The 25,000-nt window shown below is 44.3% G+C and overlaps 1 protein-coding gene across 4 annotated transcripts in view; it reads left to right on the top strand.

The window, feature by feature from the left end:
• erbb4b (erb-b2 receptor tyrosine kinase 4b) overlaps positions 1-25,000 on the top strand; it is a 258,187-nt gene that overhangs the window by 157,724 nt on the left and 75,463 nt on the right. For all 4 annotated transcript variants that reach the window (XM_030343901.1, XM_030343902.1, XM_030343900.1 and 1 more), the window contains 6 exons: positions 9,683-9,814; positions 16,176-16,241; positions 21,343-21,461; positions 23,520-23,661; positions 24,591-24,704; positions 24,953-25,000. The exon at positions 24,953-25,000 is cut by the window's right edge and continues 79 nt beyond it. In XM_030343901.1, coding sequence (XP_030199761.1) covers positions 9,683-9,814; positions 16,176-16,241; positions 21,343-21,461; positions 23,520-23,661; positions 24,591-24,704; positions 24,953-25,000 — 621 coding nt within the window. The remainder of the gene's footprint in view (positions 1-9,682; positions 9,815-16,175; positions 16,242-21,342; positions 21,462-23,519; positions 23,662-24,590; positions 24,705-24,952) is intronic.

Here is a 25,000-nt window from a genome sequence, read left to right on the forward strand (position 1 = left end):
AATAGGCCTTTGGTGGTTCTTGATAATTAAATCAGTATGTGGCTGTCTAGATTGCGTATCATTGACGTTGCGAATTGCTGAAGTTCAATCCTTTGGAGACAGTTTTAATGCCGTTTCGAAAGGATTAAAAGATATAGGCGATGGTTAGAGCAAGTGGGGCTATTTTTGTTAGGAGCAAAACAAGGTATACGTGCGGTCAGTATATCACTTATGGTCAGATTTACTTATTATCACCATTATTTATTGATCTGGTGTCAATAAAACCTTGTAAAGACTGAAACATTGGCTTCAAACCTTCTCTCTTCTCTCTCTAACGCTGAAGCATTATTTTAGGGATTACTTAATCTTTTAAATGATCCAGGTCATACATTAGGTAAATCAATTGCTGTATATAACTAGTTATTAGGCAGATTTTTGAGATGCTAGGGTCTTTAGCAATTATAATTAGCTCATGATTATACATTTAACGATTAATAATGATTATATATATTTTTTCATTTGTGGTCGGAAGGAAACAGAAATAGAAGAGATTTTACAGTAACCCATTTAATCCAATGCTAATATAAAGATTAGCAACAATGTAACAGCTTGGTTGGGGAATCCCTGCCAATTAAATAATTGCCTTCTCATGGTTAACAAGTGCTGTTGGGGGTAATCTAAAATCTCCAAGAGGTATGTTGTTGTTGTCTTCCTGATTGCTCTGACATCTGACTGCCATCCAACCGTTTGATTAAATCGCTTCAAATAAACATCATCATCAGCCCTTCATTGTGCAGAGTAGATTGTGGGGTGCGCTGGTGACCACGCCAGCCACCAGTGTCCAGTCCCGGCCAACGCTTGTCTGGTTCTCCTGCATTTCTGAAGGCTGGACTGCCATCCCAGGAAGGGGTTTAATGTCATAGACAGCCTTGAGCCAGAGCTCAGGAGTGGCATCCAAAGTGAGCGAGAGAACAAATAAAAGCGGAGACCTGACTGGCAGGCTGGGGCCGGCCTCAAAGGCCACAGAGGGACGTGCTGCTTTGCGCCGACACTGTTAAAAGCCTGAAAGAAGGGACACCTGCATACTTTGAGCGGTTGCTTGTCAGGGCTTTTAGTGGTAATGGAAGTAAGACGTTCCCCGTGTACACGTACCAAGAGTTGCGTGTAAGCCAGCAGCACTAATTGCCAGATAGTGAGGCCGCCTAAAATCCCAGAGCACAGCGCTGGCATCTCCTCCTCCTCGGTATCCTCGCCACCTTGTGCCAGAAAGTGTCCGGCTGATGTGCTCGTAACGGTTCCGTTTGTTGTTTTATGTTTCATTCAGGCAGCGAGTTGTATTTCTTTTACGTTGTTTTCTCCACAGTATTTCTTATGTTACCTTCAAAAAAAAGGTCTGGATCTGGTTCCCTCAAAAGGCTGTGCTGAAGCGAAGAGCTTTTCATTCTCAGTGTTATCTGTTTATCTTCAATAAGTAAGCATGACCTAGTCCTTTGTTTCTTCCAGAAGTTGAATTATTAAAATGATTATTTTTGCCTACTGGGCCAGGGTTCGCTTCCTGGCCCCCGAATTTATTTATTTCCGAAAAGCCTTTCCGAACTGGCTGCCACAGGTATTTTACAGTGCATTTTTTTTGTAAAGTTCATTGCAGTGTTTTTAAGTAGCCCATTTCACAATCCTACACCTCTCCTTGTGGATTGATCATTAATCGTGATTTTTAGAGAATTGTGTAGTGCTTAAGAGATACAGAAAAACTTGAACACAACGAGATCGTGAAAGTGACTTCTGCACACATTTGGTCCACAGGCTTCAGCCATCTGCTGTTCATTCTGCTTTCTTTAAGAAGTTTAGATGCATGACCCTTGTGGTGTTACCCAAATGTTTCAATAGGTCAGAAAGACGACCTTCATTACGTGAGTCTTACGAAATGTGCTCTTACTGTACAGGTGCTACCCGAGCTCTCTCTCACCCTCTCTCCCCCCTCCTTTTCTCTTTGTTTATTTGTGTTTCATCATCTCTCTTTATTCGCCAACAACTCCCATTTGTTGTGTCTGTGGGTTTGTGTGTGTGTCGGTCAGTGTGTGTGCGTGCGCGTGTGTGTTCATTCCAAAGAGCAAGGTTTATTTTAATACAGCTGGCAGGCTAATCAGACACAAACCGTGATAAGCTAAGTGGCCTTCAGACGTACATAAGAGACTTGTTATTTACTGAAAACCCTGTCCTCCATTGTTCACTTAGTTTTTACCAAGTACCTTTACTCATTGACTCAGTTCTTTGTTGCATGTTTTATCTAACAACACTCATCTTTTAACGCACTTCTGGTGGTTTTCATGTCTGCACACATGTTCTTTCATGTCTGCACACATTCCTCATGCGTCCACCATCATCCGCAATTCCCAAGCCCTTTCGATCAATTCACATGAAGACTTTCAGGAAGTCATTGCATGAGGGATCCGGCCTCATTGAATCAATAGCCCCTTATATATTCACTCACCTTCCCTTGGCAGCAGAAGAGAAATCTGTTTTCAAGCCAATCTTGAATGACGGGTACCTTAACAATTGGTAACGGCAACTCAACAGAGGATAGGCAAAATCCAATCTGAACAATCCTATAAACGAAGACAAACCTTCACTTGTAACTTATTAAGAAAGTAAAATCCTTTAGACTGCGAGATCCAATTAAGCCCTCAAACCCCTTGCTGGGGAAAAACAACAACTGCCAAATACATTTCTCTACTGCTTCATGATAAACAACGCACCGAAAATAGTTCTTATTTCAAAGAGTGAAATTTGTCGGCTCATTTTGTTTTGGACTCCCAACAGGCCTTCATGGATTGCAAAGTGTTAAGGCAGAGTAGCTTCACCTTTTTGAATTAATTGGATTAGCTTACCCCCTTTGTGTTTGCCTCTACTGCTCCATCAGTCATCCACACGAAGCACATGCTGAGATGCATCTCTTTTTTACAGTATCCAGTCGTTGTTTATATCCCCAGTTTCATTGTGTTGTAAAACGCTGTTGCATTTTGGGCATTCCGCTTATTTTCCCAAACTGTCTTGACAGAATCCTTTCGGAATTATTTTATCTATTTGCGAGACACCCGACTGGTTTTGAAAGTGTGGCACATGAAGGACACCAAGGTGGTCACGTGACACATGGCCGACAGACGGCCCGCGCACGTGAGGCTGTGGGCTCTCAGCCTTGAATGTCACAGTTGCAAATGCTTTTTAAATATGATCTTTCCCTCTCCACACACACACACACACACTCGCAATCACGCACGCACACACACACACACACACACACACACACACACACACACACACACACACACACACACACACACACACACACACACACACACACACACACACACACACAGACAGACACAGACACACGTACGTTTAAACGTACAATCTTAAAGCATTCAGATCGACTACGTTTTTTATAAACCTTGCGGATTATGGAACATGTTCACATATTGCCACGCCGTTCATGTTTCGTCTCTCGTAGAACATTTTGATATTTCCTTACAAAACTCAGCTCTGTTCCCTCTAGTACACACAAGTCCTTACACTGCTCTGTAAAACCGTGGGTGATTCCCCAAGCCACTGTCTCACCAGTGAAAACCTCATAAAGCATTTTATGTAGTAGAGCTAATGCGGATGTTCTTTTCAGGTCACCAGTTCAACACATAAAGCGCAATCATCTTTGTGGCACCTCCACCTCCTCCACCACCGTCGCTAGTCCACCTGGTTTACAACAGGCGGAGTGATGAGTGACGGAGGTGAGAGTCGTCTCTCCACCCACCCCCCCCCCCCCCCCCCCCCCCTCTTGCTCTCTGGTGTCCAAGCACTCTGGCTCAATGGGAGTGGGTTAGAGGTGTAGCTAAAGAGGTGACGTCTTTGAAATTGCACAGGGTTCTGGGGTAAATATGTGGCATATGCAGCTCAGCCCTGAAGTGGTGTGTTGGAGTGGATCCATGCTGCCGCCGTGTTTGCGCGTGCATCTGCATATGTACCCGTGCGTTGTGCCTTTGGTTATATCATACGACCCTGTTTGCATTACTGAACTAATGCATGAATCAAGTAGTGTCAAGGTCCATCATTTGAAAACCCTGGTTTGGAATGAAAAGCAAAGGTGGCAATTATGCGTTAAGGTAATATTATAGATTGATTTTCCGTTTTGTCGCAGCAGAGTGTCGATTTTGTAAGCATGAGATTATAGAGGTAACGTATACAATAGTAGACAGACGTACACATGCATGCACACACCAAACACAAACACAAACACACACTCACACACACACACACACACACACACACACACACACACACACACACACACACACACACACACACACACAGGCAAGAGAATGTCGTTGCCTTGGCAACGACAGAGTCTGCGTGGGGGCTGGGGGGGGGGGGGGGGGGTGATGTGTGTGTGTATGTGTGTGTGTCTGAGGCAGTACAGGGAGATGATGGATGGGAAAGGAGATCACCTATTTGTACAGAAGACACGGGGACGCGCCCTCCTGCGTGTGAGCCGGGGAGCGGCTAACGGGGGTAAAAAGCGGTCAGGTCGGCGGTCCGGTGTGGTTGATTGACACAGGGCTCTAGGCGTGTGCCGCAGCCCTGTGACAGCACGGCGTACCCAGCGGTGGTATGCAAATGACTGGCTCGCAGACACTCTCTGAGATGCTTAGGGATTGTTTTTAATAGAAGAATAGACGCCTTGTGTCTACTTAGTATCAGCGTTACTGGAAATTCTGGAATACAATGTAATCCATTTGGTGTGTGGTGGAGGTGGTGGTGGTTGTTGTTGTTGTTGTTGTTGTTGGGGTTTTGCATGCCAGTCTCTGTATCTAAAGCTTCCGATCCTTTTTATTGTATTTCCTTTCATGGAAAAGGCAGATGGTTTCCTTTCACAGTATCCTTCCCGTCATGGTTAGCTAGCTTGCCTTGTAAGCGTTGTACAATGTCAAAGCCAATCAGTGTCTTCAGTGTGTGTGTGTGTGTGTGTGTGTGTGTGTGTGTGTGTATCTGTGTGTGTGTGTGTGTGTGTGTGTGTGTGTGTGTGTGTGTGTGTGTGTGTGTGTGTGTGTGTGTGTGTGTGTGTGTGTGTGTGTGTGTGCGTGTGTATCTGTCTGTGTTTGTACTAGGCTGTTGGGAAGTTCAAGCAATGCGTTAAAAGGCTTCAAAGAACGATTTTTCCACACTGGTTTTTTACTGTTTGTCCTCGCGGACTATACTCCTCCTATTCAGGGCGAGATGAGAGAAGTGTCCTAGTGAATATACTTCCAGAGGCTGTTCCAGAATGTATTCCCATGGTGTTTAGGGGGGGGGGGGTTCTGTGTTGTGTTCGGCCCCTCTGAGCCGCGAGCAGCACTGAGGCTTGTCTGAGTCAGCTCTCTGAAGTCAATGGGAGTGTAGCTCATGGGAGGCCCACACATTCTACTTCTTCCGCCAGAGCAGAGAAACACTCTCATTTTTTATCTGTCTGACTGATCTGTCTGGCTATATTTCCTTGTGTGCGTTTCTCTCTATTTTTGTTTCGATATATGATAGTCCTTAAGTCTGATTAAGTGTTCCTGACTCTCTCTTCTGGTGTGTGACAGAGAATACGTCTGTGTGTTTGAATGCTGATTTGACCATCTGGTCCGTCAGTCTTTGAGACTGACCAGATGAATGGCCAGTCGAAAGTAACTTAGTACATCATCCCTGCCTGATTTTTATTTCCCATGTTTATCTGCGGATTGTCTTTGAATTTATTTGTTAGTATTGTTCATTAACAGCATGTATCTCCGCAGTCATTTACTTTTCACGCCTAGCCACATTTTGGACATTGCAACTACATATTATAACCTTATTGAGGCAAATGAACCCCTCATTTAGCGTGCCACTCAGCAGTGCAGCGTACTTCATAACGTCGCCCATGCAACCACACATTAATTCATTCTCACAAACTCATTAATACTGTTGTTTTCTTTCTCAAGGGTTTGATATTTGCCTCCCAGACTTAATCAAATTCATCCCCACACAGCAATTAAAAAAAAGCCAAACACATGTTTACCCTTGAAATAATTGGCTGCATGCTTTTATTCAGCTTTCTTACATTTCATATTTCCCTCTTAACGGCCGTGGATGGAACCCCATTTCCGTTTAGAAAGGCCCTTCTGCAGGGGCTCTCAAGACAAGTCGGGAATAGCCAGGGAGATGGTGGCATGAACGAGCTAATTAACACGCTGTTTTTTCTACCTAGCAGCACAATCAACAACAAGCCTTAACCGTTAGTCCCCTGTGACCACCAACAACCCATCTTGCCACTATGCTAATCAAGCATTTTACTGTTTGTGAAAAGGCCTGCGTGCGTTAGCATGTTGTTGTTGTGGTGTATGCGGGGCTAGGTAATGATCGGCGGTGGTTGTGAATGATTCATAGCTTGGTGACAGAAAGAAGAACCTGAAGTATCCCGGGAAAGCCTCCAGTTAGAAGAACAACAAAAGCAATTAATCTTGTTCCCAGCCACTGCCTTCAGCTCCTGCCATATCACCCGACATGTCAGTCCAGTATGTTAGTGTGATTATTCAAAAATTCTGGGGGCACTGACATCATTCCCTCATTATTTTCAATCATCAGTTGCCATAAAATATTTCTTTTCCGAGGAAGAATAGCTTAAGACCACCAGGATTTCCCGGCCCCCTGATTCCCCTGATAGCCTGGTCTGCAGTGCATGCACACAAATGCAAATGAACACGCACACATACATGCATACATAAATGCAGAGATAAATACATACATACGTACAGATGTGTGCACACACGCACACACGCACACACACACACACACACACACACACACACACACACACACACACACACACACACACATACAAAGACACAGACAGACAGACACACACACACACACACACACACCCACACACACACACACACACATGGGAATAGGACCCCATCAACCTCATTTATCTGTATCACTTAATTCAATTCAGTCTTTGTCGTGGAATGTCCTTTGGGGTGTATGTGTTCTCGAATGTGTGTGTGTGTGTGTGTGTGTGTGTGTGTGTGTGCGTGTGCGTGTGTGTGTGTGTGCGCGTGTGTGTGTGTGGATTACCCTGTGTGTTAGATGCCACTGGATTCTCTGGGTTTGGATTATGTGTCTCATCTGTTTCAGACCTGCTCCTGTAATTTGTTTGTGGGGAGACAGGAGAAAAGGACCCATGCTACTGTAAATAATGCAAATCTGCTAGCAGGCTTCACCTGCTTTATCATTTTTATTCAACCCCCTCCCCTTTCTCTCTCACTCGCTGTCTTCCTCCTCTTTCTGTCACTCTCTCTCTCTTTCTCTCTATGGGTCTTTAAGGTTTTATCCTTCTCCCTCACCTTTTCCTCCTCCTGTCTCCCTCTCCCTTCCTCTTCCTTTTACTATCAGCAGGAGATTAGGCTTCCTAAGAACTCATGCAAAACAACAATAATCAGGAAACCACCCTCCGGGTCCAATCATTTATTGGCCTTCCCTCCGCGTGTGTCTGTCGGGATGTGTGTGCAGGCGCCCGTGCGTCTTTGGTCGTAGGAGAATGCGAGAAACAGAAAGTGAGAGATGGAGAGAAATGGAGATACACTGACGGACAAACGACAGGCAGAGTGAGAATGAGTTGTTCGAGGGACAAACAAATCTCTCCATTCCCCCCCCCACCCCCCCACCCCCATGTGTGGTTATCATTGGTGGACTAGCCATGCAGATTAGAGTGGCGGGAAACCCACATCCCCTCCACCCCTCCACCCTGATGAAATTTGAAATGACAAGAAATGCAGGGGCTTACTGCCAGGCCTCTCCCTGTGGCTTGAATCTGAGAAGGATTTAGTAGTAAGGTGCTGGTGCTGGGTGACTTGGGGGGGGGGGGGGGGGGGGGGGGGGGGGTGGTCTCATAAATGTTGTTGTTTTTTTTTGGGGGGGGGGGGGGGGTTATGTACTTGTTTGTTTTTGGGTCTTGTTTGTGGTGAGGACAGAAGGACAGAGGTTGAGCCAAAAGCAGACAAACAACAGGATAAGATCAGGGCGTCTTAATAACAGCATTATGACATGGCTTTGTCTGAGCCCTACCTCGCCACAACCAGCCTGAACACGCCGTGGATCCCGTCCACTATTGGCTGTGACTTAAGGGGGGCTTGTGAGGTTTGGACGTAGGTGTGCGCCCATCTCTTTCGCAGGCATGTGTGTGGGTGTTGATGTTGTACACATGGGCACAGGTGTCACAGAACAACAATTGACAATTCATTTGTGTTCGAGTTTGCTGCAGTATTTGCTCGAGATAGCCGTTGCATTTATTTAATCACATTTTACACCTTTACTGCGAAGAGTACTTTCCCATTGTAATCCTAGCCCATTGTTTCTAGTATAAATGTGTCTTATTTAGTAGCATGTAGCAATGCACTTTAAGTAAAGTATCAATCAACGAATATATTTGAATATTTGAGGTCAAGGACATTTATCCTTTAATATTTACTATTAGTAGGGTATCCTTAACTTAGATTTTGCATATTACACTGAGTCAGACCAGCTCCGTCATCAACACTCAAAAGAGGGAAAATGCACTACTGAGTAGCGACAGAGACAATTGTTTTCACCCACACAAGCTGCATGATATGACAGCTGCTGTTGACACAGTTTGCATTCCACTTTTTTGGATCATCTTTAATTGTTTTGAAGTACTGCCAAACTATCAACCTTTTTTTTTCCTGACAATGTGCAACCTTCTAGGCTACGGTCTAGGTTTCTAAAAAGAAATGATTGGATTGTGCCACTATCATTAAAAAAAAAAGAGATAATCAAGCAAACAATGGACATTTATAGACATTTATTGAAAGCAAAGCATAGCAAATAGCAAATTGCACACAGAAGACAATCAATCATCCCCACAAAAAAAACATTGTATGACGGAGCTTTCCCTTCTAGAAGCCTAGCAATGCTGCAGCATCACTTATTTAGCAGCCCCGTCCTCCCAATGGAATTCCCTGCTGTTACACACGCACAATTTTCTCTACACAACGATTCGACTGCGCCGTCTAGAGTCTTCCTATCCAAGATTCAAATCAAAGATTCAAAGTCATCCTTTATTATTATTATATTTTTATATTTTATATCTATATTTCTGCTCCATTTATAGAGAGCACCTAGCCCCCCATAGGCAATGAAAACCTCCACCAATGTTCAAGGAAGGAGCTTTTAGATGGGACGCAGAAGAGGGAAGACTTTAGAGTCATCCAACTCTAAAGATGTAGTAATTAGCACTGAAGATATTTTAATTACTTACTATACAGATGTATTTACTACTATAAGTTAACACTCGATTGGTGTTAACCAACACTAGTGATTTACTATCACAAACTAAGATGAGAGATAGAATCCTAACAAACAGAGATAGTGACTGCAACTTACTGTAATGAGAGGCACTACAGTTTCATGTTCAGATTCAGTTTTGAGGAACCTATCTGAATTGCCTGCTCCAAAGTAGCACAAAAACCAGTTGTAACTCTCTCCGTGTGTCAGTGCACGTGTGCGTGTGCATGTGTGTTCAGGTTTGTGTGAAAGAGAGGGAAAGACCGATAGCCGAAATAATTGTCGATTCCATCTTTTCCAATTCTCAAACATTGTACGGACCAATAAACATCCCCTTTTCTTCCTCCCACAGAAATCCTTGGCGGAGGTGTGTATGTGGACAAGAACAAGTTCCTGTGCCATGCCGATACGATCCACTGGCAAGACATAGTGAAGAACCCCAGAAACAACCCTGTGGTAGTCCCCAGCAATAGCAGTGTGACATGTGAGTAATATTCAGTATCATCCGAAGAGCCTCTTAATGTCCTAATGAGGGAATGGTGCAAGTTCCTCTTAAAATAATATGTATTTTCTTTTTTATGTGTAGCACTTGGACAAATGTTTTGAGCAGAAGTCTTGTTTTTAACAAGGTCCTCACAAAACATACATAGCACAAGGGATCGAAATCCAGATGTCATTTCAAACTACAAAATGAAGCAATTGAATGAATTATTTTGAAAGCATGGGGGAGAATGGTTGCAATGCTATAGGCGAGGGTTTCCTAGCATTTTATTGTTTTGTTGTTGTAATGAACCCCTCTGTGGTTTAAGGGTGTTCACACACTGTTACGTCCCCCTGCTAGGGGAAGGGGTGGCAACATAAAACCAGATGTGGTTGGTTTAACTGAAAGCGTTTATTTAGCCCAGTGCCAGTGATAAACAATTTAACAAACATAGGAGGCAAAACTACAAAAGGAAAAGGACCGTTGGGTGCTGTCCAAATCAAAGAAACGAATACAACCAAGAAGAAGCTCACAAAATACAAGGGTGGAACAGCACCCCTACGTCTAGTGTGTATAACAAAGTATTACTGCAAGTCCGTGTACGATAACCCCTAAACAAAACTCTGGCCCAGTTCCCGTGCAGCAAACTAGAGCCTCAATATAACAACGCTCGTTCCAAGTCCCAACGTGGCAAGCTGCATCTCCGAGGCCAGCCGCCCTGAATGTTGAGCTCGGCTCTTCTTTATCCTCCAGGATCCTCGGCCCTCCGGTGCGGCAGCCAATCACGTCCGGGGAAAGGCACATTCGAATTAACATAATTGACAGCCAATCACACGCGGGGCAAACACATGATCATTAGCCTAACTGAGGGTTGTAACTGAGGATTTTGCCCATGAGTGCGGGGCGTCAATCCGCAGCCGTAACACCCCCCCCCTTAAAACACAAACCATTAGGCTTTGGTAACATAATTAATTACAGCAGTTATCAAACTACAACCTAGACAGAGCATCTGGCAACACGTTCTCTGATCTGATGCTTGTTAAACTTACGCGAAAAATAACAAACCGGATGGTCGACCCCCTCAGCATCTTCCTGCAACAGTACCGCACCAGCTCCGCCGGCGCTAGCATCCACCTCTAACCTAAAGGGTCTGGTGAGCTCAGGAACGGCGAGCACCGGGGTGTTGCTTAGGAGAACCTTGGCGCTTTCAAAAGCCTGCTGGCACTCAGGGGTCCACACGAAGTCCACCTTTGGACTGAGCAGATTGGTCAGCGGATGGGTAACAGTCGAGAAGTTACGGCAGAAACTCCGGCAATAACCTGCCATGCCTAAGAACCTACGAAGGGCTCTCCTTGTTGGCGGAACGGGGCACTCCGTTATTGCCTGCACCTTTGCATCTACCGGGCGGACTTGGCCTTGACCAACCTGTCTCCCCAAGTAGGTGACGGTTCTTCGAAAGTGTCGAGGAACGGCGGAACGGTCGTAATGACGCATTTCGGGGCTGGCGGGGCGCACCGGCTCGGCGGCACTCTCACCGGGGAACACAGTAGAGACTCCCGTCCCATCTTCCATGCCAGCTTCCTCCAACAACACCGGCTTAAGCACTCCATCAAACAGAGAACCATCGTACCCTTTTTTTGCTTCTGCACGGGTTTTCACACAAGTAGGGAACAACCCCGAAGGTGCCGGTGCTAGATCAATCTCTGTGCGGCACGGAAGATCCACTACTTCCCGTGCAGGAACCACTTTACCGCCAGCTATATCGTTACCCATTAAAAGTGTAACACCTTCAATTGGCAACGCGTGGCAGACAGCAATCGGAAAGAAACCAGTTACTAGTTTTGTCTGTATGTGTACTCTGTGTACTGGCCGGGGGCGGTACCCCATCTCAATGCCACGCAACACAGAACCATGTCCACAAGCAGAACGACCGGAAAACGGCAGCGCAGAGGCGAGAATGACCGATTGAGAACACGCAGTGTCTCTTAAGATCCTTACCAGGTGTTGATCAGCAGGCTCGCCTGTTAACGACACTAGCCCGTCGAATATGAAGGGTTTAAAACAATCGTCAACCGGTTTTCTATTACCAAGCCCATGGTTGGTGCACGGATCTGTTTTAATTAACCCAATGCCTTTAGGCTGTGCCCCGCTAGAAGACGATTGTTGTCCCCTACGTTTTCTCGTAATACAGTTGGCTATGACGTGCCCAGGTTGGTGACAGTAAAAACATTCCCTGTCCTCCCTCCTTGGGCTTTGCAGCTCCCGCAAACTATTTTGTGAAGCCGGTCTATAACGCGGCTCCTCAACACTCTCCGATGAAAACACAACCTTGTGCGTTAAAACATACTCATCGGCTAACACCGCAGCAGAGGAAAGTGAACTAACCTTTTGTTCACTCAGGTACACCACGATCCTGTCAGGCAAACATTTCTTGAATTCCTCCAGTAATATTAACTCCCTCAAGGAATTAAAATCATTGGCCCTACACGTGGTGCTCCACTTGTCGAACAAGACCCCCTTCTCCCTGGCAAACTCAACGTAGTTCTGGGTCGGGGCTATTTTGTGATTCCGGAATTTTTGCCTGTACGCCTCAGGTACTAATTCATATGCTCGCAAGATGGCAGCTTTAACAGAGTCATACTTTAGGCTGTCCTCCAAGGGGAGTGCAGCGACAGCTTCCTGTGCTTTCCCATGAATTTTGCATTGCAACAGAAGGGGCCAGACCTCAGTCGGCCACTGCAGAGCGGAAGCAATGCGTTCGAATGCACTAAAATAAGAATCGACCTCAGTTTCACGAAACGTGGGTACTAAAACAATATGCTTGCCGATATCAAACGCTTTACCGAGTGCCGGAGTTGGTGTCGATGAGATAGCCTCGGCCGATGCCCTCAGCGCATGCACCTCCTTCTGGGACTCGAGCTCAAGTCGTCTCAACTGGACCGCTTTGTCAGCTTCAATTTCCAGCTTCTTAATTTCCAGCTGGAACTGTGCTTGCCTATTCTCGGCCTTTTCCTGAGCTTCTAGTTGGAGGCGGGCAAGGCGGACTTTTAGCCGAGCAACATCCCTGGATCCAGTACCAGCCGAAGAGAGGGGATCATAGCGAGGCAGAGTATACGGGGTTTTGGTCAGATCATCTACCTCAACGTCGATTCCAAAGTCTGCTCGAGCACCCCCGTGAAGTTCAACCTCTACCTTTTGGCGACCCACCTCCTTAACCACGGTGCCATCCTCAGGCACAGCAGAGTCCGCTTGCGCTGGCAATACTACCAACGCCAACTCCGCCAGTTTGCTAACCACGATAGCTTTTAGGTCCCTTTTTAGTGTTTGTCTAGAATAGAACAAACCGAAATAATCTGCTATCTGGGCCAAATCATCCTTCCGACAGCGGTCTAGTTGCCCAATCGAAGGACCGGCCAAGAAGGACTCCAAATCGAACAGCGACATTCCAATTGACTTACGTCCTACCACCAAGCTATGTGCGCTTCCAGTTCGGTTAAGGGATCCGTTTTAAAGGGATCCCGGACGAGCCCCCATTTATGTTACGTCCCCCTGCTAGGGGAAGGGGTGGCAACATAAAACCAGATGTGGTTGGTTTAACTGAAAGCGTTTATTTAGCCCAGTGCCAGTGATAAACAATTTAACAAACATAGGAGGCAAAACTACAAAAGGAAAAGGACCGTTGGGTGCTGTCCAAATCAAAGAAACGAATACAACCAAGAAGAAGCTCACAAAATACAAGGGTGGAACAGCACCCCTACGTCTAGTGTGTATAACAAAGTATTACTGCAAGTCCGTGTACGATAACCCCTAAACAAAACTCTGGCCCAGTTCCCGTGCAGCAAACTAGAGCCTCAATATAACAACGCTCGTTCCAAGTCCCAACGTGGCAAGCTGCATCTCCGAGGCCAGCCGCCCTGAATGTTGAGCTCGGCTCTTCTTTATCCTCCAGGATCCTCGGCCCTCCGGTGCGGCAGCCAATCACGTCCGGGGAAAGGCACATTCGAATTAACATAATTGACAGCCAATCACACGCGGGGCAAACACATGATCATTAGCCTAACTGAGGGTTGTAACTGAGGATTTTGCCCATGAGTGCGGGGCGTCAATCCGCAGCCGTAACACACACACACAAAAAAAAGACTGCCTAATATCAGTTCTGCAAAGCTGCTCCAATATATTACTATAGCCAGCCGGAAAATTTCCCTCCCGCCACAAAACTAAATCCTCAGACATAAAATGTGGAAATACATAAAACTCACCGCATAGAGTTGCTAACTGTTTAGTCCCAGACATGCATTGCTCACATGCTTTCTCATTAATCAGTATTTATTGTTCTGCTCAGATTTTCCTCTGCTTATTAAGTAAGAGCTAAGGAGCTAAAGAAAATTATAATAACAATCCGGCAATGTCTTAAAAACAAAAAAACAAGCATTGGGATCAAGTCCCCAACACTATATCAGTGTTAGTACTACCTAATGCGTAGGCAGCTGATAAGTGGCAGAATGTGAGCAGTGAAAGACACAATCACAACAAAATTACCATCTGACCTTAATCACAACACCCATTGTAACGATTCAGGCATAAGCTGCAACCCTTGGATTAGAGTAATAACTCAACCAGCTGTTGTTGAATAATGAACTATGCTGATGAAGTGATTCCATTACCTGGGTGAAGACACATACATACATTATCCTTTGGGAAAAAGGGCAGGGGTTGGTCTCAATGGGGTCAAGGAAGCACTGAAGAGCTCCCCCTATTCTCCCTGCCCCAGCCCCCCTGTCTATTAGACTCTTTGTTAAACCTTGCAATAATGGAGTGGATTCATTCTAATCAAATATATCCACAGGCCCCCTATGGAATCTACCGTATGTGCTTTGTGCTTCACTTTCAGGACATGAGCTTACACACGCACTAACACACACACACACACACGCACACACGCACACACACACACACACACTCACACACACTTGCTTTTCCGTGTTTTTTCGCTGGCCTTGCTCCATAGCTGAGGACGCGAGCTCTGGAGGTACTCCAATGATGTCCAAACGTGTAATCCATCACTTGAGGACATAATCTCCTTGCCTGGAAGAAGCATGGCGGTTGTTATTGTTGTGATTTGTTTTTGTCTACCATTATGGACTTTATGGAAGATTCTCAATTTGGGTTCTGAGTTACTGTTCCTTCTGCCTGCCTCTTGTCCCAGGCCCAGCCCGGGGTGCTTTCGGGTGCTGTGCTGGTGTTATGCAGACACGTCTGACCTAGTTGAGCACGCAATTGTGTGTTTCATTCACCTCACAATGTATTCTGTGTACACAAACATGTTGGAGAGGTTATCAAAAAGTAATGAATTTTTGTTGGAGTTTGACACAGTTTGTTCGGCCAGCTGTCTGGTGGAAAGTGTTAGAAGTGAAGCACCATGCTGCACAGAGTATCCGAACGCTGCCTTGCAATCCCCATGCAGCTTGTGTCTGTGTATCAGAGGCAAGGCCAGTAAAAGTAAGTGTTAATAAAGTAAGCACAGCCTGGATGACCTGAGGTTGAGTAATTCAGTGAAAAAGAAGTGCGTCTGAAAAAAAGGAAATACATTCTGTTTGACTCAACAGTTTGATGCAATGGGTTAACTTCGATGCTTGCAGGGAAAGTAAAATCACAATCATATGTTGGCGAGCCTCTGTGTATAGCAGATGTGTTGCTTGCTAGTTCTGTGTACTCGAAGGGTTATATATTACAGCAGCTACAGTGTCGATCATTTACACCTTTGAGGTAGGATTCACGTTTTTTTCTCCTACCACTGTTTATCGAGTTACAGCCAGAGTTTGCCAACTCCTTTTGTGAGGCACCATTCAGCCTGGAGTTTGTTGTTTTTATGCTGTGTGCAACATTGTGACCATATGTGCGACGTCCAACATTGGCATACAAAGGAACAATCGTACAGAGACGGGTTGAGACATGAGGGCACGGATGTATGCGTGTTGTGTGGTGGGACGGAGGCATAGACTTAAACACAAAATACCATTCAGAGAATACAGAGGATTTGATGTGAGATTCGGTGCTGAATGAGAAAGTGGTGTGTGTAGCAGAGAGAGAGAGAGAGAGAGAGAGAGAGAGAGAGAGAGAGAGAGAGGGGGGAGAGAAATTTTTAGTGTAAACATTGAATCATAGAACATACTACTCTAATGTCCATCTCTAAAAAATATACCACTTTTTCACGACTCAAGTAGCATTTCGATTTTTTACTTTCAAATATCCCTCTTTGTTCCTGGAGACAATATTATGAGTAAGGTGCCAAGGAAAGAGCCCTTCCTCCCTCCCCCCAGCACCACTCTGACAGCCCTCACTGTGCCTTGTCTCCTTCCTTCAGGTCAGAAGTGCCACCGCTCCTGTAATGGCCGCTGCTGGGGACCTAAGGAGGACCAGTGTCAGAGCTGTGAGTCTAAAGCCAGACAACTGCAACAAGTGTTTACTGTTTGTTTACTCTGTGCTGCCCTATACCCTCAGGCACCCCCGACGGCCCCCTGCCATGCGTCATATTCATTCACCTTGTGTTCAACTTTGTTCTCAGCGCTAGCTGGGTGGGGGAATTGAATGTGGAATTCCACATTCAGTTCAGCTCATGTTTTGGAACCAATATGGAACAAAGATGGCCGCTAGGTAAACAAGGGCTAATTATCTTTTGTCTTTGCCTCTACCCCAAAACTCATGGGCCCGTTGTTTTTGGTTTAAGGATTTAAAAAGAAAGATGGGAGTGACATCACTCTTGTTTCATTGTAGTGTTTGGTTATGAAGTTAAACTTCATTACACTGTAGATAGAGTTTTCTGAGGAAACACAATGGACAATTACGGATCAGTTATTGAAAGGGTTTAATAGTGCTTAATTCATTGTCGATATGTTTATTCAATTCATTAATTGGGATTGCACAATGCTGGCCATTCCCTGACCACCAACCTTTAACAACATCCCCTTTAGAGGCAAGCCTGGGTGTAGGAAAGAGAGACATTGAAGGTTGCTTGGAAGTTAGTAGTTTTAATTTGCATGACTGTAAAGTGGCAGGTGTGGTTTTATAACCTCGACTTCTTGTGCTACATTATATTGAAGGTTTTTGTGAGCAGCTAAACTAATTCCCCCACAGTTGCTACTCAAAGGAAGTTATTACACCAGTACATGTGTTAAATAGACAATTGACCTGCACTTCTATCACTAATCATCTCCTTCATGTTTGGAGAATAAATGATTGAGTAATGTTTTGCGTTGATGCCTACCACATCGTTAATCATTTGCGATCATGCTTACGCATTCTACCTTGAAGAAAGCTTAAGATAATGTGAACAAATTAGATCTGATTTGCTTATAAATGCAGACATCGATGGTGCACACTAATTATCCCGTGTGAGGGATTAACATCCAATTTGGTGAGTGGCCTTTCTAGTATTACAATCCCAAAATTCTAAACTAAGCGGAGAGAGCATCTAATGGATGTTTTGAATGCGGAAGTCAAGTGACACAGACCAAACCAAAAATAAATAAATAAATCACTTATTGTTTTTTAACAGATATTAATGAACTGTCAAAAACGCTCCTGTGCACACAAATACAGACAGAGATACATGCACACAGACACACACGCAGACACACACAAACGCACACACACATACAGACATACACACTCACATGTAGAACACCAACACACAAACACACCCACGCATGCACGCACGCACACACACACACACACACACACACACACACACACACACACACACACACACACACACACACACACACACACACACACACACACACACACACACACACACACACAAGCATACAAAAACACACATAGGAAACAAACACATAGAACAAATAGAAACACACGCACACGCACAGACAAGCCCATTCCTTCTGTTCTGGAAGTTCATTCCACCATCCTCACACACCAACCTAAGGACCACAGGCGATCCATCAATTGAACTATGATCTCTAAGTGCACCCTAGAGAGCACAGCTGTCCTTGCTAGCCAGTGTTTTGTTTAACGTATCAGCATGATAGTAGGGGACTCTCATGTCCCTCTCTCTTGTCTCTTTCTCTGTCTGCCATTCTGCTGTTCAATTATCTCCACAATCTCTCTAAGGGATCCTATTAGTCTGTCTGTCACTCACGGCATAACAGTCTTACACTGGTCATTTGTAGTAATTACCTTTAGAGCCAGAGACACAGGCACAGACACTTCACTTCTCGTGAAGTGTCTGTCGGGCCCTACCTCCCGTAAATTCTCTCTCTCTCTCTCTCTCTCTCTCTCTCTCTCTCTCTCTCTCTCTCTCTCTCTCTCTCTCTCTCTCTCTCTCTCTCTCTCTCTCGCTCTCTCTCTCTGGCTCTTTATCTCTCTCGCTCAGTCTTTTTATTCTTCTCCTTCTCTCATTCGTTGTCACATTGTCACAGATCTTTTACAAATTCTCAAAGTTTGGTTGCCCTTGCCGTCCTTCTGAGAAAACAATAGAAAAATAACGCACACACACACACACACTTCTTGTCTTATGAACCCCACGGCCCGATCGGTAAGGCTTCAGTGCTGTGTCATTCAAACCATGTTTTCCTATGAACTTAGATGAAACTATTTAATTTAGCCATTATGCTAAGGAAGCTGAGATGTATTTCATGTCTTGTCTTTATTTATCGGCAACATTCAACATGCAGGCCATTCGATTTGATGTCATACTTTTTGTTTTGTAGTTAAAACTAAGTGTAATCCAATTCGTCACAAGATACAACTAAAACCTACACATAGTACCACCTCGTGTGCACGTACCCCAGGTTTGGAACCACTGTCTCCTTGATATTATTTGGAGCAAGACAAGGAATCCCCAGTGGACTCCATAGATCCTGTAGTCGGGTCTTCCTCAGCGACAAAGACAAGGGAGTAAGAACTCAAACACAAAGAATAAAGAAAGAAAGAACAGTGGAAGAAATCAATAGGTCAAAGGGCTCCTTGTGATTTGGTCTGCTAATGATCCGCTATATAAAACCACCCCAAAACAAACTACTAATGCTACAACCTTCATCGCTAAATGAATATATAAAGACATCACCCTGAACCTTCCGGCCCCCCAAGCCTTACCCTACTCAACCTCGGTTACCCCCTCTATGTTTCACCTCTCCGTCCGTGTCCTCAACTTCCCCCCCGGCGCCTGACTTGGTCCCGACCCCCTCTGCTGCTCATCCTTCTGCTCTGTCACGCCCCCCCCCCCCCCCCCCTTCCATTTGTTCTTCCTCCGTGATCTCATTAAGATAATGAGGATCCAACCGATTCTCCTGGACTCGGTAATGGCGCTGTCACCGACTGGTTGCTGATAACATTCTGGTTTTGTCTCTCCAAACACACACCCACACTACCCCTCCCTAATGTGTGAGCCTGGCCACGCAGGCCCCGATGTGTTTGCGTCTGCTTCCTGTGTTATCGCGAAGGAAAAAGTGAATAATTCCACACTGCAGATAAGCAAAGTTGAGGATGGCGATAGGGCAGATGTTGCCAGTAAATTACATTTGAGAAGAACTAAATCCTTTTGACGAGCACCGTAGCCGTGGCAAGGTGGCGGTATATGGGAACGGGACAAAAACGTGGTGTAATGGTGTTGAGACCAGGACAACATTACAAAAGTAGACCAAGACTCTGTGATGCCAGGAGAGTCGTCGGCATGAATCTATGGGTACTGTACATGGTTTCAGCATCGCTCGAGCAACTTGAAACATGAACATTCATGAAGGAGGTGCTCAGGGACAGCAAAAGACATGTTTGTATTTAGAACGCTGACGACAGTGTTAAGGGACGTGTTTAACGATTGAGTGGTTTCTAAAAAGAAAAGATGTACTTCCTACTTCAAGGGACAATGTGTACCAGGCCAGCTCATAAAAAGCATGTTTTCCTTTGTGTCTAATATCTGATGCCTTAGAGATTCAGAAACCGATTCTCATAACATATAACAACAACTAAACTAAAAACTGGACTCATCATCCCAGCCAAACAAACTAATCTTCTGAACCCCTTGACAATGTGTATAATGTATCACAGGTAAACATAAACAAAATGTACACTTAGGCACTGAGTGTGAAATATATGATCATACACTCTATAACTGAGGAAAGAATCCCTGTCCCATACAAAGATATAATCCCATTCAGATTTCAGTAAAAAGTTCACTTTAATATTTTCCATAGAAAAACACAAAACACAACAAGACAGAATGTATGAACTATATTCACTTAATAAAAGAGCAGATATGAAGAAACACAGTTTTGCAGAGGTAGCAGTCCCACTGATGGATAGCCTTGTTGATGGCATGTTCAAACGGAAGTTACCCGGGCATACTTTACAAGATGAATCACTTTTTTTGTCTTTTTTTCCCTTTCTTTCTTAAAGTGGATGTTTAAAGGCAAATTGATCAACAGCATTGTGTCGCCGTACAGGCGAGGTCGTTTACTTGACAGAGTGTCTTTCAAAACGAGTAGGCCATTTCATTTGGTCCCATGCCTGTTAATGGAACACCACTGATGGCATGTCATGTCATATGAGAGAGAGAGAGAGAGAGAGAGAGAGAGAGAGAGAGAGAGAGAGAGAGAGAGAGAGAGAGAGAGAGAGAGAGAGAGAGAGAGAGAGAGAGAGAGAGAGAGAGAGAGAGAGAGAGAGAGAGAGCTATTATACATCACTGTGATGGTATCTTTGCACCACTCTGCCTCAAAGTAAGAGGACTCCCCCCATCATAACAAAACGTAAGTTGGGGCAGACCTAACGGATGAACATATAATGTGTTTAATATATAGAGCCCATGTAGTCTATATATACTCAGACAAACAAGCACACATTTCTCACAACATATGTCGGCAGGTAAAAGCTTTAGATTTTAGATAGATAATATGTATTTATATCTATTTATCCATTTGTCAGTCCAACCAGCCTCCTCTCTGTGCGATTTGCTTCATGATACACACTGAAGGTCCTTGCATGGTGGGGCTGTTCAGATGAGAAAGCAGCAAGGCAGTACACATAAAGCTGGACAGCGATATTCAACATGGCTTTGGCCGGCAACAACCTTGCAGTGTAAAGCTCTGGCTTGTTTGGACACAAGCTTACCATTAATATTTGAGACCTGCACGTCACACAAAATATCTCTCAACCATCCCTTATTCTAGATAACGTATTTAAAAGTGTTCAATGGCAACAGTGATATGAAAAAGTGTGCCTCAATGTTTTTATTGAATCTGTGTTTGGCTGAATCAAACACAGGAGCCAAAATAACAAAGAAGAATCAATTTGGGATAATTTAACAGGCAGATCTCAGTTCTACAATGGTACAAAAACATGCTTGTTGGGTTTCAGTTTTCGATAGAGTTTGTTCCAAGGAAAATTTGAGGTAAACAATGTATGTGTGTGTGTGTGTGTGTTTGTGTGTGTGTGTGTGTGGGGGTGTTCTCTCTCTCTCGTTCTCTCTCTCTCTCGTTCTCTCTCGCTCTCTCTCTCATCTATCTTTCCCCTGACAGTAACAAAGACAGTGTGTGCTGAGCAGTGTGACGGACGTTGTTTCGGCCCCTATGTGAGTGATTGCTGCCATCGCGAATGTGCAGGTGGTTGCTTTGGGCCAAAGGACACAGACTGTTTTGTAAGTATACTCCCACACACACAAAGAGACACACACACACACAGAGAAACACACACACACACACACACAAAACCATACACACACACACACACACGCACACAAACACACACACAAAACAATACACACACACACACACACACACAGAGAGACACACACACAAATCCATTCACACACACACACACACACACACACACACACACACACACACACACACACACACACACACACACGCATAATTTGACTTTCCTAGCCCACATTCAAATTGTAAAAATCATTCAAAAACAAAAAATTCATAGTACAGGTCCATTATTGTTCGGGGTTTCCTTTTGGTCTTTTTGACCTTGTACTTTATATGAATCAGAGTCTTCACCTTTACAAATGCAAAAGTCATTAACGTCCTTCAGTGAACTTTTCAGTTAAAATGCCATTTGAAAGGGAAATATCATTAAGCATCATTCTGTTCCAATTTAACCTGCAACATGTCATTCTATTCATTAAGAACAAATTTCCCCTTTCCCTCCTATGTTGTTAATGCCACTTTAATTTTTGAGTGGCGAAATTTGCTTTGCATTGTGACAATGCATCTGATTGTAAAGAGCTATTCTAATTTTGTTAAAATCTTACTAAAAGACCAATTGCGTTAAGCTATCCAGAATACATTTTTATTCAATATATTTTTATATTTGATGGAAAAGTGTTTGATCTTTTTTTTCCTAGCAGACAATTGTATTCAAAGCAACTTAGACTGTGTTAAAAAGGCATTCGTGTTTCATGGTAGCCAATCGGAGCCAGTGCTTTTACACACAAGCCAGGACACTTGCGCGCCACACGCGCGCGCGCGCACACACACACACACACACACACACACACACACACACACACACACACACACACACACACACACACACACACACACCGCCAACAACGCCAAACAGATTAGATGAAGCAGCAGAAATGGCGAGTCCGGAGCAATCCGATGAAAAGTTGTCATTTTCTGTAGTATTCGGCAGATTTTGCACAGCCTTTGCAACCAAACAAATTACAATTCAGTTGGAAGTATATCAGGGCCTTGAATGTTTAGTTCAACCATTTAACACATTAAGGCAAAGTGAAAACTGCTCAGAAAAGTCCAAATTCTTTGACATGTAGCAACTTTCTTTTTTTACAGTAACGCAAATAGTTACTTTCCCTGATAACTAGTTACTTTTATTATATAGTAATTCAGTTACTAACTCAGTTACTTTTTGGAACAAGTAGTGAGTAACTATAACTACCGTAATTACTTTTTTAAAGTAACATTACCAACACTGTTGACGACTAAAGCATGTATTTTGCATTTGATGTAATTACACAGAAAAACAAAAATCTACATACAAAATTGTCTGTTTCAGTGTGCCATGAACCACCAACTGTTTGCCTTTGTGTGTGTAGGGATTGTGTGTGTGTGTGCGTGTGCGTGTGTGTGTGTGTGTGTGTGTGTGTGTGTGTGTGTGTGTGTGTGTGTGTGTGTGTGTGTGTGTGTGTGTGTGTGTGTGTGTGTGACCGTGGGTACGCTGCTACATGGCAGTTTTATATTAAACAGATATTTTGGAAAGCTTTTGGCTGCTTATCCTTGTATGTTGCCATGACTACCCATTAGTGGTCTTTTATGTAACTGAACAATAACGGGCTTCAGGACCTCTAGGCCTTGATATTCTATTTATGTTTGGCATAAGGTCATGTTTTGCAAATAAAAATATTTTATACAGAGATCATGACTAGAATATGAGAATCTGTTTTCTAATGCTTTGTGTTCTCATCTGTGACTGTTTGTTTGCTGTGTATGCACGTTGGGTCTGTGTGTGTTTCTGTGTGTGCATGCGAATTTGTGTTTACTTATGTATGTGTGTGCATGCGCGTGCATGTATGCGTGCGAATGTATGTACGTGTGCACGTGTGTGCGTCCATGTGTTTTCATGCATGCATGTGAGTGCGTCTGTGCTTGTCTGCATGTCCGTATGTGTGTGTGCGTGCTTGTCTGCATGTCTGTATGTGCGTGCAATGCGTGCATCTCAACAGGCATGCACCAACTTCAACGACAGCGGGGCGTGTGTGACCCAGTGCCCCCAGCCCTTCCTCTACAACCCCATCACCTTCCAGCTGGAGCACAACCCTGGGGCCAAGTACACGTACGGGGCCTTCTGTGTAAAGAAGTGTCCCCGTAAGAACCCACCGGCTGGATACCTGCACACACACACACATACACACATGAACACACACACACGCACACACGCACACACACACACACACACACACACACACACACACACACACACACACACACACACACACACACACACACACACACACACACACACACAGACACAGGGTTATTTTCAAATCCTCGCAGGTTTAAAGCGACCTGTGATCTTGTTATTTTTTGCTGCAGTGTTGAAGTAACACTCACAATCTGGGATATCCCACAAACACTCACACACACTTTTACATTGTACTTTTTTGTATTATGTTCCACAAACGTATATTTTCCCCTGTGTAATTGTCCATTAACTGGTTGAATTACTGAAGTTTCAGTTTCTTTGAATTTTGTCAGACATTATTTTATGATGTGCTCCTTCACATCTAAAATGTTTAATTCTCTATCTGTCCTAGACATTTAAGATGTTTAATGTTCTGTTTTTAACTTCCAGGTACAATAGATGAAGAACTGACACCAAGGAAATAAACACAATGTTAAAATATACACATCTCATAAACATTAATGAAAAAAAACAACGTATTGCCTGTATTTGCACGTGAAGATAACGCTTCATCATGAATCTCATGCTTAGATGGAGGGGGGCAGGCACAGATGTTCACTTGTTTTTTTTCTCATATATTCGCGCAGAGGAAGGTGAGGTTTATATCCTCCAGCAAAAAACCTTCTACAATTTACGAGCGTTGCTCCTTTAGGCGAAAGAAAAACACTGACAGGAAAAAAAGAATAATCTTTGCTCAGAAGCAATCGTTACAAAAGCGAATGTTTCAATATAACGGCATGGGGTTAGTGTCAGGGTTGACCCAATCCCTGAGAAAAAGCGGCAAAAAAAGATGTCTATACTGTGTAAAACCTCCATTGTTATTTATTTTCAGACAACTTTGTTGTGGACCAGAGCTCCTGTGTGCGAGCATGCCCTAGTAACAAGATGGAAGTGGAGCAGAACCGCATCAAGATGTGCATTCCCTGCACTGACATCTGCCCCAAAGGTTAGCTGCTACCTGGGCTGTCAAACCGAACCCGATCGTTTAATCAAACCTTATTGTGGCCATTGGTAATTCTTCCGATGTCTAATGATTTTTAGTAAATAATCAATCCTGATGATTGCAATGTGTGCATGCCTGTGTGTGTGGGTATGTGTGTGTGTGTGTGTGTGTGTGTGTGTGTGTGTGTGTGTGTGTGTGTGTGTGTGTGTGTGTGTGTGTGTGTGTGTGTGTGTGTGTGTGTGTGTGTGTAGCCTGTGATGGCATAGGAACAGCGAGCTTGCAGACAGCCCAGACAGTGG

The sequence above is a fragment of the Gadus morhua genome, chromosome 20, assembly GCF_902167405.1.
Source record: "Gadus morhua chromosome 20, gadMor3.0, whole genome shotgun sequence".
Lineage (NCBI taxonomy): Eukaryota > Metazoa > Chordata > Actinopteri > Gadiformes > Gadidae > Gadus > Gadus morhua.